Consider the following 18,447-nt stretch of genomic DNA (forward strand, 5'->3'; position numbering starts at 1 on the left):
ATTTAAATTCATATTTTATACTTAAAAAAATTTATATATTCAATTAAATGGAAATGATAAAATGTAATTTTTATTACAAATTTAGAAGAAAATTTTAATTTCTTCTATTTAATTTATGTTCAATATCTTTATTATAATTTTTACAGAATTTTCATGTTACTGTGAAACAAACTGAAGATAATTGAACTAAGATTGTTTTTAAAGAAATGAATGAAAAACACTTCATGTTTGGCATCATTCTACATGTATGTAAATAAATATATATTATTTTTACTCACCTGCTCTTTGATCTAATGGCACATTTGGGGGAAAATTTGGTGGATCTCTTCTACGTAAAGATGATGATGGAAAACGTGAGGACATAATTGGTGGTGGAGGAGGATAACCACCATATGGTTTAGGTGGTGGATTGTCATGAAATCGAGGTAACATACGAGGAGGTGATGAATTATGAGAATCTCGAGAACTAGGATCACGAAGCATTGGAGGTGAAGATCTATCCGAAAGAAGATGACGATCAACAGTGTCTCTTGATGTTATAGAATGCTTGTCCATCTCTCTATCGTATGGTGGTGGTGACATTGAGTCTTGCGGTGTTGCTGATAAATGAGATCTATCAAAATCAGGTGGTGACATATGTCTATGCATTGGAGGTACAGGTGGTGGTGGAAATCTCCATGGATCTAAATAAGATGGTGGAGCTGGTGGCGGCAAATGTTCATTAAATGGAGGTGGATGTGGCAAAAATGGAGGCAAAGGTGGTAAAGGAAAACGAGGATCCATAAACTTCATCATAGGAGGTGGAGGTGGTAGTGGACGATCCACTGGAAGCAGCATTGGATTTTCGCTAGATGGTATTTTATTTAGTTCAAGCATATCATGAGAGGGCAAACGAGGAACAGAACTATTGGATATTTCTACAGAATCCAACTGCTGAGAGATATTTGGCTTTGAAGCAAATGGTACCTCCCCATTAGGGTCCAGGTACCCTACAGAAAGGAATCAATATAATATGTTAAATAATAATTAATGATTTTTAATTAATTAGAGAAATTTTTTATATTTTGTATTACATATTGAAACAATTAAACTCTTGTTTTTTAATTATTTTATTTTCTATTCTTGATTATTTTTTAATATGTTAAGAATTTATGAATAAATTATATTTCAGATAAAAAAAACTTTTGATTAATCAATTAAAAATTAATAACTTTTCCTTCATTTTCAAATAACTTTTAAATTTCAATAAATTGTTAAACTTTTGTTTATGAATACAAATAAAATATTTTATTTAATAATTTATGTTGAAATAAATATACATTATTCATATATTATTAAATAAAATATTAGTAAAATTGTTTAATATATTCATATACAGTAAACCCTCTCCAACTTGGACTTCTTATAACTCAGACAAATTTTTCTAAAAAATTGTATCATAATTTTAAATTTCTTGACTAATAGAAAACTTATAATTTTTTATAACAATGCAAATCAAAAACAACTTTAGCTAGATTTACCTACAAAATACAATAACCAAATTGATAACATAGGATATGTTATTAACTCTTATCATGTTATATATAACTGTGAGAAAATCTAATTTGCTAGACTCTCCAGAGAGGCAAGCCATTTTTTGCCAAACAATTTTCTGTATTATTGAGATTGTGTAGGATATTCACATGTTGCATTGAGCAGAATGATATTGAAATAATAACTGGTTATACTATGACAATATATTCCAAATATACAGCACAAATCTACAAAGCCCAGAAAGCTACTATCTTTTATTCATTCCAAGTTTGTCACAACCCCAACATCTCAAATTAATGGCATTTACATTGTTAGAAGTGTGTTCAAATATCTGGGATAGATTGGAAAAAATTTTATATAAAGAAGATTGTGAGAGAATAGTTATATTCATAGAACCATAAGGGTGTATATAAGAAAGATAGAGTTGTCAGTTATAAGAGATATTTAAATAGCTTATGTGAGATTGCTAGAGCAAATGGAGCAATAAGATGTCTGTATTATAGGTGGAATCTAACTGTGTACAAGCTGCTTAGGAATAATAAGAATCCATCTGACCCAATTCACTTGACAGGTGTATATTCTGTTCTTGTAAAAGATCATAGAATTAGTAAGTAGCTGGAAAACATTAAGCCATGTTACACTTCTCATTGAGGTATCATGCTCTCATATCCTCAGAGCAAGTATTTGGGAGCATGACATCTTAATAAAGAAAGGACAGCCTGTAATGGTATTAGCAGCATATGTTATGGACCAGTTAGTAAAGGTGCAGCTTCAAGAAGCTAAAATTATGAGTGGTACATGATGCCACAGACCTTAGACAATTGGAGGAATTAGAAATTTATAAATTGTCAAAGCAAATCTATAAACTTTAAGGATATTAAGATATTTTTTTACACATAAAGATCTTACTATGAAACTTACAATTGTTAGTGCAACTCTTGTGTGTTTTATTATATCTTTTTTTATACAATTTTGTAATTTTAAAGTGATATGAATCATTCTGAAGAATAGTTTTTAAATGCAACCAATATGTAAAGATTTTCCATCTATTTTAAATCTGTTGTGCTGATTTTTACTTTCTTGACTGTTATGTATACATAACAAGGAAAGTATTGGAATTATGTCAAATTTGACCCTCTGAGTTTTTTGCAAAATCTCCATATTTTGAGACCCTTTGAATCCAAAAAGTAAAAAAATGGGAAAAATTCTCTCTGTGTGTGTTGGTGTCTATCTCATTTAATATCTCAGGATGGTTGTAATGATGAAGAAACAAAATTTGGCATGGTAGCTTGTGTATAAGAGGCATTGATGATATTAAATTTTGGTAGTTAAAGGTCGAGGGAATGAGGCGATAGAGGTGTCGTGTCATATCTTGACAGGAGACAAACTTACTGAAGATGTTATTCATTATTATCATTTATAATTTTTTTTTAAACCCATCCTACCCTCAAAATTAAGCCATTTGCCATTTTATAATAATTAAAAATATACTGTAAAAGTTATCTCATAACAGCCAGGAAAGTTACACAACAATTTGCCAAATTTTTTAATTTAAAAGATTCTTGTTCTATTTTCAGTTGGAGACCATTCAATATGGCTGAAATCACTTACCATAAATAAATTTATGCTGATATTAAAGATGTGTTTGGAATATATTGAGATGAACTGTCCATGTTTCTTCTTTTATAGTCATGGTTTGAAAACACATAGCCAGAGGCACTTCTTCCTCAAAAGGAAAGTGCAAGATAACGACACTTTAGTAAAAATTACTAAAATTCTCTAAACTTCTGTGTAGAGTTGATTTTAATAAATTACTATACTGTATATCCATCATCTTGTTTATCAGATTATCATAGGAAATACCATGCTGACTTATATAACTTTCACTTCTCTATTAATGCAAGCTAGCGGGTTTACTGTAATTCTGTATATTACACAATGTTTCATCTAATTACATAAAAAAACTTTTAAATTACTTGATATTATAGTAACTATTATTAATTTTAAAATATTTATATTACGTTTTGGCACAGGCCGAACTACACCATCAATTTGAGATTTTGTCCAATTTTCCTGTTCTCTTTCCAGTAAAGTCAATCTAAAATAAAAATACATATTAATTAATTAATATAGTTTGAAAAATTATCAGTATGGAACATTTCATTATTATACGGTACTACAAATATTAAAAATTTTATGAATTACTGATCTGTCAATATTTAATGTACAGTAATACCCCAAACTTATGCAATAGGTGGGACCAAGCGATAACCATGTAAGTTGAATTTGTGTAAGTCGGGGTATAATTTTGCAATTTGTGTAAAATCCAAGTCAGATGTATGTAAGCTAATAAATGTTCTCATTAATCTTATCTCGTCTTTTGATTTGTTCACGGTTACAAGAAATCACCACATAAAGTCGCTCAAGTCTCCATAGATATAACAAACACAGAAATAAACAACACAAAATAAATTGCAGCTATGTGTTGATTCCATGCTACACATCCTAACATTTAAGCTGAACAATAGTGTGGGGAGAGTGAGTAATCAAGAGTTGCGTGGTGCTCAAACAAAAGACAAATCAAAGAGATTTGAAAATCGCGTAACTCTGGGTAGCATAAGTCGAGGTATTACTGTTGTTATATTTTAAATATAATATTTAAAACCAATCTATAGCTTCTATTCTATGAATCTTCAAAATATTTTAGATTTGATTTTCTAGTGTGTGTTGCAAATTACAAATATAAAAAATTGTTGTTTTTTTTTAATAGTAATATTTTGTTATTTTATATTTGGTAAACATTCACAATTTATTTGTAATTTTAAACTAATAATCATTAGCAATAAGTTTTTTTATTAGAATTTAAATAGAAGAATAGATGTGATTATCGAAGTTTTATTTAACATTTAAATAAAAATACCCTTTAAATCTGATATTTTTAATATAAAATAACAGTTTTTCCACAATACATTCTAATATTATTTCAGAAAATATTTGACTGAGATTTATTTTCATTATTTTTAATAAAGGTTAATTAAAAAAAAAAATCATTACAAATTGGTGTGTACCTATTCTTCATTTGACCACAGAAGTTAATACAGTACATTCTTGGTAATGTTCACTAGTTTGACACATCCAGTAATCCAACACTAGTCGACTGTTAGGTATTACTGGCAGTGTTGACGAATTGTAAACAAGCTTCCCATTATGTCTAACTCCCATTCCCACTACTTTTTCACTAAATGTGGCAAGATAGTGAACCTGAGATTGAACACTCAAGTTTGGAACAATATTAAAGATTGTTAGGCTCCTCAAAAAAGGTACAATATTTTATAACACAATATTGTATAAAAATAAAAATCTGCCCCAAAAATTTCTCATAAAAAATACTGAACATCTACTAAATTTCCCACGATTGCTTCAATTTCTCACTAAATTTTGTGGGAATCCATCAACATGGCAACATGCTCAGATGATAAAACAGCAGAAGACAAGTGAAAATGATTTTAAAAGGATTAGCAATTAATTTAAGAACTCTAAAATACAGTAATGTATGATTACTTTCCTTTCATATTTTCTTCCCACTCTAAATATATTTTTGATTACAACAATGTACTAAGACGCAAATAAATGTTTTCTTCCCAAATGATTAAATCATTGAATTCATCTTACTTCCAATACTCCAGCAATATCCTTAATCTGACATTGTTCCAATCCCATACATGTCAGATTACCAAGATTATACAGTATTCTAATTTCTTTGCAATTTTTATAGTTTTATTTTTAAAAAGTAAAATGGCAAAGCCATTTTTGGAACAAGACTATGTCTTGGAGAGTGCGAGCAATGCATGCACAAATCTCGCACTTGTGCCTCTTTGTAGAAACAGTCTCAGAATTTCGTATTTTCTTTTGATCCAGTTCTCAGTCTCCTGACTACCTACAAGTCTGGTTTATTTTGTGTGTTCATGATTTGGGCACCAAATATTCTGTGCCAAATTGCAACTCCTGACATGTGACTGTGCCAAATTGCAACTCCTTCATACCTCTAAGGTGTGCAGCCATTGACACCAGCATGATTTTAGAGATGGACATAGTCTCATCAAAAAGTAATTATAATATAGCTAAAATTCAAAATTTAATACTTAATTTCAGTTTACAATATTAATTTAACTCTCAAATAATTTTTACCTTTGACGTAACTGAGCCGATTCCTGTTTTGCTTCTTCTAATTTTCTTTCAAGTAATCTGGCTGCTAACTAAAATAATGTTTGAAAATACATAAATTTTTCACATGAAAGGTTATTTTTAAAATTAATTCTATTTAATATAAATATTAAAATTTTATTCATAATATTGTTAAAATTAGTATATTAAATGTATAATTTCTAAATAATTAAATTTCCATTAAAACTTAACAGTTCTATCAAAGTGAATAACTAAAAACAATTTTATTGCCCAAATTTATGCTGCATAACACTACCTATTGCAGGTAAAAATTAAATCATCTTTTGATTTAATTCAAATGTATACCTATACTCAAAATTAAAGGATAACACTGGTCTATATCAAGTTTGCTGACTTCAGGCTAACAATTGATTTGAGAGTGCTGAACCTAAAAATCATATCCATTTTTCTCAATCATGTCAGGTTTCCCCACAAAATGGTGAGAAAGATAAATGAAGGTAATGTTACATGTCACTTTACTAATGTTTTGGTCAGAGAAAAAGCCTCAGTTTTGGAATTCCAATGGTGTAACAAGAGCTACAAAACCATATTGATGACTGCTATTTTTGTAAGGTGAATGTATTAGGATTCAAGAAAAGTCAAAACATTTCCTACAATATCCTAACTTACCCTCTGCCCAAAGACCTATTCCTCACTGTAATGAAATCACTATCCCTCTTTCAACAAATCTGCAAGTTTAAGCAATGAAGATTCAAGTGTCCCTGCAAATACAGATAGTGATGATCAGGACTTTGTGTTGTCAAGCAATGAAACCAGAACCAGAAGGTGCAACCTTTCACTCAAGTTGAGCTGAATTATCTTTATCTGATCTTTAACACCATAAACAGTATGGAGAATAGCAGTTTGGTGTGCATTTTCTGATGTTACAAACTTTCTTGGCAACTTCACTGGAGACAACTACAAGATTTCAGTTGAAACTTTGTTGACAGCTTTTCAGAGGTTTGGAGTAAACAAGAGTGTCAAGGTGCAATTCCTGCACAGCCACATAAAATTCTTTCCCTCAAATCTTGATTCCATAAGTGAAAAGCAAGGTGAGTGCTTCCAGAAAGATATAAATATAAAGGTCATTGAGCACTGATATCAAGGCAGACAGAACACAAAAATAATAACAAACTATTGTTGGTGCTTGCAGTTGATTCCATACACTAGAAAATCAAAGAAGAAAAAGTTTTTGTCTGATTAAGTACTTACATATATTTTGTTTACTCTTGTGAATGCAAAATTACTTTTTATAGTATTAATATAGTCATAAGTACTTTATTATGTGTAAAGAAGTTAGTGAACTATGAGCAAATGTCCAAAATTTGTGTAAATGAATAAGTGTTAATACTGAAAAACTGACATGATACATAATTTCTGATTGCATATTTGGAATCAGCAGCCTCAAATTGTGCAAAATCAGTTAAAACATTCAAGTCAGCAATGAACTTTTTTAATGTGTAAACTAATGTAATCATTTTATAATTTGTCATTCAACCTTTCTTTTGTAATACACTAAATCACGTGTGTGACCCTACTGGTTCACTAATCTGGAGGATGTCTTATCAAATTTTTCCTTAAATTTTAGTTACTAATAAACACCATTCAATTCTCCATTCTACTCTTTATTTGCCAGGCATTTTATCTGGCAAATGAAAAGTACAACAGAGAATTGAGTGATGTTTATTAGCAAAATTTAAGAAAAAATCCAATAAGAAGTCCTCCAGATTAGTGAATCGGATTAGTTATGTGTATGACTTAGTGTAAAAGATAATCAATAAAAGTATACATAATTTGAAATGTATTAAGAAAATGCAATAAAATATGGCAGACTTGTGAACATGGTAATGAGGAGATGAGGAACAAAAGTGTTCACAACTACCACATGAAATTTGTATTTGCAAATTAGATTTTTCACTTGTCTACATTCATTTTATATGTATAACTTTGCTTAATATAGCATAAACCTCAAACTCCTAACATTTTAACTTCTTTAAATTAGTCTAAATTATTATTATTATTTTATTGAATTAAAATTTAACTAGATAAACTGAGATTATACATTTACAAAAAATATGATTGTTAATTCTTTTTTTAAAAAATATTTATAACAACTTTAAATTATATTTATTAGTAGATTAAAGATTAATTCTATTAATAATAATAATAATCATATTTACCCAATTTTCATGAGCTTTTTTCTCATGTGTAGCAACCTAAGAAAAGTGAAAAATATAATTCTAATATTGGTCAACAGTCTTCTACAAAGTGGTGTAGCCAGTTAAAAAGCTAAATAATTACTTTATACACAAATTAAAAATTAAACAAATTGAAAACAATAAAAATTTTTGACTGTATCATTTTGTCGTATTTAAAATTTTATTAAATTCCTTTCAAATAAAATTGTCAAATTTTGAAAAAAATTTTAATTAAATTATATTCTTTCAAAGTAATTCAGCAAAAATAAAAAATTACTTTAAATTTTTATGTCTTTGCTGTATTACTTTGAAAGAATATAAATTTCTAAAAAGTATTTAATATATAACAAATATATGTGATGAAAATATACCTGATTTTTATAATTTCTTTCTGTGTCTTCAAGCTCTTGTTTTAATGTTGCTAATTGATTCCTTAAGACAATGACAAAATAATTTTAAAAATAAATCACACAGTTTGAAAATTCATAATTAAAATCAAATTTAACTATTTAAGTAATTATTTATTGTATGATATTTAAGAAAGGCAATAGCTATGTTGTTTTGTATTTTAAAATAAATAATGCAATAAAACATACTTGTAACTAATATTTTCTTGTTCAACTAATGCTATATGTTGAGATGCTGAAGATGCAACTTCTTCTTTTTGCTGCCTCATTGCTTCTTGGACACCAAGTTCTCTATAATTAAAAATTAAATAAGTCAAATTAAAATACGAGAAAAATTAGATTTCATACATATTTTAAAAAATTTTTCATGTTTTTATATTTCATTTTATTAATAGAAACTATTTTTCAAAATAATTGAAAATTATAAATAAGTTTAAAGAGATTGTTGTTATTTTTTAATGTTGAAAATATAAAAATTTGATATCTTACAGAAAAATCTATCAATATTTTCATAATATTCACAAAGATTAATTTTTGGGATTAACAAATAGTTATTATATTTTTGCAGTAAACTGTTACATGAAACTAATTTAAAAAATAAAAAACATTTTAACACTAATAAATTAAGGTTAAAAAATATCAATGAACTTAATTACGGTGTAGTCAAAGGATGCTGCATTAAAAAAAAAAAAACTCCTTTGTAAACAGATCACTGGTTAACTGATATATATATATTGTATGCATATACATTATAATAATAATCAGATATATTCTAGTTGTATATATATATTGTATGCATATACATTATAATAAAAATCAGATATATTCTAGTTGTAGTTAAGAGGAAAACAATTTTAAGATTATTAATAAAATTACAATTTTCATTTGAAATTCAATATCATCATCACTAATTTAATAACACACCATAAATAAAAATGATTAAGAATGAGTTGCTCATGTCTATACAAATTTCATAAAGCAATATTTTTTCTTAAAATGCTAAAATTCCTAAAACTGACAGTTAGTGTCTCTCTAATTTTAAATTATATTTTTGTGTGATCATTGTCCAAAGTAAGAATTTTGAATTTGGCATTTAAATATTTTGGAACATTTTGAAGTATGTAATAAATAATTAAACATTTTGTCATAATCATTTTATTAATTGTCAAAGTTTATTTAAAACTTTTCTAGATAATCAACCATTAAAAGTTCATTTTAAATTTTCTAGATATTATTGTAAATAAAATTCAGAAAATTTGAAATTAACTTTTAATTATCTAATATCAAAAGATTTATAAATTGATTGATATTGCAAACTTTGTTTTCATGAATAATTCTTACAGTAAAATTAATTAAATATAATCAGTCATTTTAATGCTACTGAACAGATGTTGGTGTCAACAGATAATTTAACACTTGCTGGAAGCAACCAAATTTAAATAGTCAACTCTAAAAGATAAATATTCAATGCTGGAGTGGTAAAAAAATTATTTGCTTGTTAATATTTAAGAAGTTTTCAAACAAATGATCTTTGAAAATTCTATCTTAAACATTTATAGCAGTTTCATTTTTACAATTTTACTTCCAACAGTAAATAATCAATTAAAATAGCTTTTTCTGAATGATAAATATTTTGTATTCTAATTAATAAATCATCATGTATGAAATAAAATTTGTTAAAACATTTATTAGAATTGAACTAAATTATTCAAAAAAAAAATAATTAATTGAAAAGACATCACTGATCATCCTCTATAGGCATGTATTTTTTTTTCATTAAAATTATTATTAAAAATTAATATTGAATGTAGCCACATATTTCATACTTGTGTGAGGTCAGCCGATTAGGGGTGAGTTCTGTCGTGTGGGCGCAGACTGACTTCCTGAGACAGGTTTACCATATAACCGTTTATTAAACATAAAAATTTTCCTTACAAATTACTTGTTAGACGAGGTAGCACCCCAAAGCGCACGGATAAAGTTCGAAATAAAGTTTATAAAAGTCGGTTTTCGTCGCTAGAGGATGGACGCTGTCGGTGAAACACTCCGTGGGCCCCGGGGCGTTGATTACGGCTTTCGGCGGCTTCTCGCGGACGAACCGACGAATCTGTCGATTGCTAGGAGCACCCAGAGAACGATGCTTCCATGATGTTCCAAAATGTCCTTTTTTTTCTAAGATCTGGAGCACGCCCGTCCAGGAGACGACACACTACGTATCCAAACACCAAGAACAAAGAACCAAAAAACCAAGAACCTTCGTCTCTTGAGCCGCACAAATTTATAGATTTTTTTACAGCAGTCGCCTCTCCATTGGTCTCTCATTGTCACCTGGTGACAATTCAAAACCTAATGGAGGACGCGGGAGAGGTTAACATAGCGACTGAATATAATCCTCTCTCTCGTCGCGTTTTCCTCGAATTTCTCCGTTTCCATTGTTTAACTAATTTTCCGAAAAAAACCAATTGCATTGTTCAATCGAGACACCTAATCCGTTTCCTTATCGTCTGAAAAGGAGCTCTTTATTTTCGATCGAACCCATAATTCGGACCTCTCAGTCGACCCCTGTTCGGGTCCTCACACTTGCACCATTCATGCAAAATAGCAGGATGACACACAACTTATAATTGCTCTGGGCAACATAATTTAGATAATCTATACACAGACATCCTGAATTCCCATACATGTTTATTAAATATCTTTTCTTACAATCTTGAGTGAAATCAACAATATACAGTATAATCTAAAAGTCACACAATCTGATTTTCATGTGTCTATATGAGTCATTCACAAGCCAAATTGATTAAATTCACATTTCAAATTTTTAAAAATTTTAGTGTCAAAGCACTTTATATACTTGTAACTTTTTATATTCGTAATAATTTTCCCTAATAATAAGGATTAATACCACTTAATGACAAAATTTTATTGGCCATAGAAAAAAAATTTATTTCAGAAGCCAATCTAATTAATTCCATACTGTAACGTAAATCCACCAGCGCACACTGCAGCATCGCAATCATAGTGCGCACTGACCAATGCCTTGTAGATAACGATAAATTATTTAATGTTATCTCATCACAAAAAGTAAGTATACTTGTGGATTACTGAATGATTGTTTTAATTTTGATGGTAATTGTTTTTAGAAAAAAAGTTATACTGTTATATCAAAATGGATGAAACTAAATACAGTGGGTGATTGGTTAACGAATATAATCCGTTCCAAGACTTTGTTCGTTACCCGAATTGTTAGTTAACCAATTATCGATTTACCATAGGTTTTTATGGAAATTTGATTAATTCGTTCTGAAGACCCCCTCCCAAAAAAAAATATATATACTTTCTTACTACATTTATTCATATGTAATAATAAAAGTACATATATAGACGGTCTTGCATTTTTATTAGTCCTGTTTTTTCCGTTTGTGGGGGTTAAAAAATCTGTCCAATGTCGATTGCTCTTCTGTCTTCATGATTTTTCAGAATTAATTAATAGCATTGTAATTGTAGAGAACCCTAGGCCTATTAACCTCAACCTGGTTTGGATGCCATTTTAAGACCATTGTTCTGACATCCTCCCACTTCTTAAAAAGATCTTTAATCGCAGATATCGGCATCAATCCTCTTTTTCAGAAGAAAATGTAAAAATATTGTTTCTGTCAGAAATATAAAATGCTGGAATTACAAGGGAGAGTTTCAAAGTTTGGGGGAATACTATCTGATCAGTATATACTGGGTTAAATGTCAATGTCGAAGTCTCCCACACTCCAAAAAGCTTTGAATTGTTGCCTGAAGACAAAAAAAAAGATCAATCGGTATTCGTTATTTTATGTCGCTTCTTCTTGTGTTTGTTCAGCAAAGCGTTCATTATCCGAACATGTGCTCATTGTCCGATCATAAAAATCTTTCGTGAAAGTGTTCATTATCCGATTTGTTCATTAACCAATCACCCACTGTAATAATTTTTTTATTCCTCCTATCAAACATGATTCTTATAAAAATTTAAGAACAAAATCAACATGATAGGACCTCAAATACAGCTGACAAAGAAAACGTCATTTATGTTGCTGAATAATCAATTTAAACAATAATAATAATAATAATAACAACCATTGTAACAGTAACAGAGCAGTTATTATTCAATTTTGTGAAAAATTTTTCATAAATAATGTAGAATAATGAAGTTTCTCTATAAGAAAAAACTATATGAAAACTGAATTTGATCTTACTACATTTTTCATTTGCCAAATCAATTAACTCCATAATTCATACCAAAATTGTAATAATAATAACGATTATAGCATATCTATGCTTTCTTATACATTTTATATGTTGTTAAATAAAAGCTACATCTACAATAATACATTCTATAATGTTTATTTGAATTTATATTTTTAAAAAAATTTTAAAAAAGAGTGTATATTACTTTGTCACTTTTCTCCACTTTTTGTTTTATGGAGTTAATCAATTTGGCAAGTGAGTGGCACATATCATTGTACACACATAGCCACCAGATATGTTTCTCAACGAGTGGAAGCACTTGTAGTTTGTGACATGTTGCATGTTAACTTCAAGAAGCACAAGTGTGAGTGGGCTGTAGTAGATAATTGTTAGAATTGCAAGTGACATGTTTGTTCCCAGAACCAGTGTGCATTCATTGTTGTGTAGTTCTTCACTATCCAAGAGTAATGCAGTAACCCACACACACTGAAGAGCTTAAAGTTAGCATTGCTGCAGCAATTCAGAATGTGCCAGTGTCAACTCTATGTAAAGTGGCTGTTAATCTTATAAAAAAGAGTACAAGTGTGTAACTGCCTAGTAACATACAAAATTGCATAAAGAGGCTAACTATTAATATCTTTCATTTGAATGCTCAATCATTTTCATATGTACGATGTATCAAAACACCAAATAATTTTCAGCATTTTTTTTTATTTAATTATTATCCTCAATCAATTAACCATTAAAAAATATAATATATTTTAAAAATTTAAAGAAAGTGACATTTTNTAATAGCATTGTAATTGTAGAGAACCCTAGGCCTATTAACCTCAACCTGGTTTGGATGCCATTTTAAGACCATTGTTCTGACATCCTCCCACTTCTTCAAAAGATCTTTAATCGCAGATATCGGCATCAATCCTCTTTTTCAGAAGAAAACGTAAAAATATTGTTTCTGTCAGAAATATAAAATGCTGGAATTACAAGGGAGAGTTTCAAAGTTTGGGGAAATACTATCCGATCAGTATATACTGGGTTAAACATCGATGTTGAAGTCTCCTGCACTCCAAAAAGCTTTGAATTGTTTCCTGAAGACAAAAAAAGATCAATCGGTATTCGTTATTTTACATCGCTTCTTCTTGTGTTTGTTCAGCAAAGTGTTCGTTATCCGAACATGTACTCATTGTCCGATCATAAAAATCTTTCGCGAAAGTGTTCGTTATCTGATTTGTTCATTAACTGATCTGTTCATTAACCAATCACCCACTGTAATAATTTTTTTTATTCCTCCTATCAAACATGATTCTTATAAAAATTTAAGAACAAAATCAACATGATAGGACCTCAAATACAGCTGACAAAGATAACGTCATTTATGTTGCTGAATAATCAATTTAAACAATAATAATAATAATAATAACAACCATTGTAACAGTAACAGAGCAGTTATTATTCAATTTTGTGAAAAATTTTTCATAAATAATGTAGAATAATGAAGTTTCTCTATAAGAAAAAAACTATATGAAAACTGAATTTGATCTTACTACATTTTTCATTTGCCAAATCAATTAACTCCATAAATCATACCAAAATTGTAATAATAATAACGATTATAGCATATCTATGCTTTCTTATACATTTTATATGTTGTTAAATAAAAGCTACATCTACAATAATACATTCTACAATGTTTATTTGAATTTATATTTTTAAAAAAATTTTAAAAAAGAGTGTATATTACTTTGTCACTTTTCTCCACTTTTTGTTTTATGGAGTTAATCAATTTGGCAAGTGAATGGCACATATCATTGTACACACATAGCCACCAGATATGTTTCTCAAGTGGAAGCACTTGTAGTTTGTGACATGTTGCATGTTAACTTCAAGAAGCACAAGTGTGAGTGGGATGTAGTAGATAATTGTTAGAATTGCAAGTGACATGTTTGTTCCCAGAACCAGTGTGCATTCATTGTTGTGTAGTTCTTCACTATCCAAGAGTAATGCAGTAACCCACACACAGCTGAAGAGCTTAAAGTTAGCATTGCTGCAGCAATGCTAACTTTAAGCTCAGAATGTGCCAGTGTCAACTCTATGTAAAGTGGCTGTTAATCTTATAAAAAAGAGTACAAGTGTGTAACTGCCTAGTAACATACAAAATTGCATAGAGAGGCTAACTATTAATATCTTTCATTTGAATGCTCAATCATTTTCATATGTACGATGTATCAAAACACCAAATAATTTTCAGCATTTTTTTTATTTAATTATTATCCTCAATCAATTAACCATTAAAAAATATAATATATTTTAAAAATTTAAAGAAAGTGACATTTTCTTAAACTTCATTTTATTTAAATTTTTAAAGATTTTCAATTCATGTCACATATACTCATTCTCTTACCATTTCCCCTTATCAAACTGAATCAGAGCATTAAAACTTTTAGCAATACATTAACATTTTAGAATTTGTATATTTTAAGAAACAGTAATCAAGTAAATCTGCCTAGTTAGGATCAATAAATAATAATGAACTACTATACATAACATACTTATTAAGGACAATCTTAAAAACAATTTTTTACTTAATAATATGCATATAACTATTATTTTAGTAAAATTTTTAAAAATTTTGTTTTTTAAAAATGAAGTTCATAAAACCACAAAATAAAAAAAAATTATACTTACTTTTGTAACTGTAATTCTTTTTCCTTAAAATAATTAGATAAAACATCTAATTTTGTCTGTGCTTCCATTTTATCTTGTAATGCTTGATTATAGTTCATTTTCAATTTTTCTATTTCCTCTTTTGATTCTGAAAGTTGTTCTGAAAAATAATTTTAAAAATTTAATGAATAAAATATTTTTGACACAAATTTTTATTTTAGCATTTTTCAGTGATTTTATAATTATTTTACTATAATTATTTTATACAATAACTAGCTGTTACCCGTGATTTTGCACATGTGGATTTTGTAAGCAAACACCATTTATATTCAGTATTTCAACAACCATAGTAATTGTTATATAACACCTACCGCTGAGAATCAAATGAACTGTTTTCAATTTGATCAATTTTCTGGAATGTTTACAATCGTTCTATAATCAAATCAATAAGCAATAACAAATTTGAATTTAAAACGGTTTGAACATTTGGTTAAAAAACTGAAATATATAAAAATATTTATAACAATGGGTATGTTTGTACAAAGTCAAACGAGTTAAATGAAAATAATGTCATCATTATTATTATTTCGTTAGACTTTTCGAACGATTCATTTATAACTAAATGGCTGTTTCTAAAATCGAAGATATGAATGTTTATAGTGTAGCCTTATCTGAAATATTTTTCTTAGATTGCTTTGAGTGGATAGTTATTTCTATCATTTCACCTTTTAATTCACAGTTTAAATATTTGAGTAGATTTAGAAACATCAATATTGTCAGCTGCCATTTTCTTAACAAAGTGAACTGACTCTTTCCTTCGTGAACTTCGTTAGAGTTTCATTTGAAACATCATCACTGCAGAGCATGCACACTGAGTGAGACTACTACTTTTAGAACGATTCGTTACTAATGCGTTTAAATTGTTCAACTTTACAAACGTACCCAACCCAATGTCTGAAATGTTATCAATTTAATACACCTAAGTACTCAATAAAGACTAAACGTAGTTAAAAACAAAAAACTGCATCTAAAATAGTACAGTAGAAACCATTCTTCAGGTTAAGCCTTAATCCTTTCCCTCTCCCCTGCAGGGGAATTTCATAAAATCCCTTCTTAGTGTATGTTTTCATGACGTACCCTAACTGTGTACAAAATTTCACCTCTTTGGGTTCAGTGGTTTGCTCTGGGTGATGATAAATCAATCAGTCAATCACTCATTCAGTCAGGACAAGTAATTTCATATATTTAGATATAACTCTTCAATGTTCTTTTCTAATGTTTTTACAAACTAATTTCAGTTTAAAAAATTTACAAATTATTTGCTTACAAATAACATAGTCATTGATTCTTACATTTTTTAAATGCTAACTGAAAAAACATTTTTAGATTTATTATTTAATGCTTTAAATATGATTAAACCCAGCTCAGTAGCAAGTGAGAGAGTTTTTTCTATTACTGGCAATTTTATGTGCAAAATAGGGACATGATTGAGCAATAGATCTATAGATGTTCTTTGCTTTTTAAAATCATATTTTCTTAGGAAAAATAAGAAATAAAAATATATTTTGTAGGCATTCATTGTTATTCCTTTTTTCTTTATGGTTTTCTATGGAGTAAATTTTATAGTTTAAATGTGATATTCTAGCAGTTATTTTGTTTTGTGTAGACATGGTCGATTTTATTTTGTTATATTTTTAAAATGTTATAAATATTAAGTAAATTCAAAAGTTTAAAATAAATTGTAAATATCCCATATCATCGCTTTTTGGGGGTACAAATTTGAAAACTGGTTAAAACTAGTTTTGTAGAAAAATTGAGATTCAAAAACCAATTATTTAAAAAGTCAGTTTTTGTAAAAATCCTAAAAAAATAAATGAATAAAAACTCTATTTAAATTCTACACAAAAATTTAATCCTAATTTATCCTTGGAAAAAAAAGGTAAAAAATGAGCATAAGAACCTCAAACAGGTTATCAAATCACCAAAACTAGAATGGAAATGCACAAATATTTGTTGCAATAAAATTATCCTGAACTCTTCAGCAATGCTTAGGAAAGAAATTTATGATGAAAACAATTTATTAGAAAGCATTTGCCTATATTGATGCATTTTACAAAAGATTAATCTGTAACAATAAACTAAAAAGTCACATATAGCAGAATATCAACTTAATTTTGATTTTAACTATCAATAAAATTAATTTTTATTAACTGAATGTTAGTCTTGAGCGACATAATTTTTTAAATTGTCAATTGTAAATGTGTTAAAATATAAAAAGTTAAATAGTTAAATATTTTCTAAATGGAAATTCAATATTGTATGTAATGCTAGAACAATAAACATTAGTAATAAAACTGATTTAATCATTTTTTACTACTATTTTTACTAATAATGCTCTGCTTTTTGTGATCATTATTATATATAATCTGGATTTGGACTCATTGACTTTTAGATCAAATACATAGTCCACATAAAAATTAAAAGATCATTAAATTCTAATCCAATTATTTGAACCTATAAAATTGTGTTAAATTGTATAATTAGTATGTTTAATTAATGTTATCATACTTATATCTTATACTCTGTTTAACATATCTTACTTTCTATGCAATGCAATTCTTCATTAACAACTGTATATTTTTCTAGAAGTGCACTTTTTTCTTCTTTCATTTCTCTAAATTGTTCTTGAGCCTAAAAATTAATATAAAATTTATGTTAATAAACAGCAATATTTTCAATTCATGTCACATATACTCATTCTCTTACCATTTCCCCTTATCAAACTGAATCAGAGCATTAAAACTTTTAGCAATACATTAACATTTTAGAATTTGTATATTTTAAGAAACAGTAATCAAGTAAATCTGCCTAGTTAGGATCAATAAATAATAATGAACTACTGTACATAACATACTTATTAAGGACAATCTTAAAAACAATTTTTTACTTAATAATATGCATATAACTATTATTTTAGTAAANCATACGTATTTATAAATAATTTATTTTCAAATTACATCATTTCTATGACCAAGGGCAGTGTAAGGCATGGGCAACGTGGGCCATCGCCTATGCCTCGCGGTCCGAAGGGCCTCGCGTTTCGAAGGTTCATGCATTACTTAAAAGCCGCGAACACAACAAAAAAATTTTACTCGTCATAAAACAATAAATAGTTTGCCAAATTTTTATTCATAAAAATGCAG

At 28.3% G+C, this 18,447-nt stretch overlaps 1 protein-coding gene across 1 annotated transcript; it reads right to left on the reverse strand.

Moving 5' to 3' along the window:
- Nucleotides 1-270: 270 nt before the first annotated feature.
- On the reverse strand, nt 271-17,946 carry LOC111637261 (transport and Golgi organization protein 1-like). Its single transcript, XM_023382714.1, has 8 exons — nt 17,845-17,946; nt 15,266-15,404; nt 8,552-8,653; nt 8,327-8,387; nt 7,938-7,973; nt 5,722-5,789; nt 3,555-3,631; nt 271-989 (listed from the first exon to the last, which is right to left on the reverse strand). The coding sequence occupies exons 1-8, from the start codon at nt 17,912-17,914 to the stop codon at nt 271-273; spliced, it is 1,272 nt and encodes a 423-aa protein (XP_023238482.1). The 5' UTR covers nt 17,915-17,946.
- Nucleotides 17,947-18,447: the final 501 nt, after the last annotated feature.

The sequence above is a fragment of the Centruroides sculpturatus genome, unplaced genomic scaffold (assembly GCF_000671375.1).
Source record: "Centruroides sculpturatus isolate CEXI.00-Female unplaced genomic scaffold, Cexi_2.0 scaffold1157, whole genome shotgun sequence".
NCBI lineage: Eukaryota > Metazoa > Arthropoda > Arachnida > Scorpiones > Buthidae > Centruroides > Centruroides sculpturatus.

Coding starts and splice junctions, on each gene's coding strand:
- LOC111637261 (XM_023382714.1), bottom strand. CDS start 17,914: ATGAAAGAAGAAAAAAGTGCACTTCTAGAAAAATATACAGTTGTTAAT. Junction 8,654..15,265: donor AAAGAATTACAGTTACAAAA/GTAAGTATAATT, acceptor TTTTAATTATAG/AGAACTTGGTGTCCAAGAAG. Junction 8,388..8,551: donor CAAGAAAATATTAGTTACAA/GTATGTTTTATT, acceptor CATTGTCTTAAG/GAATCAATTAGCAACATTAA.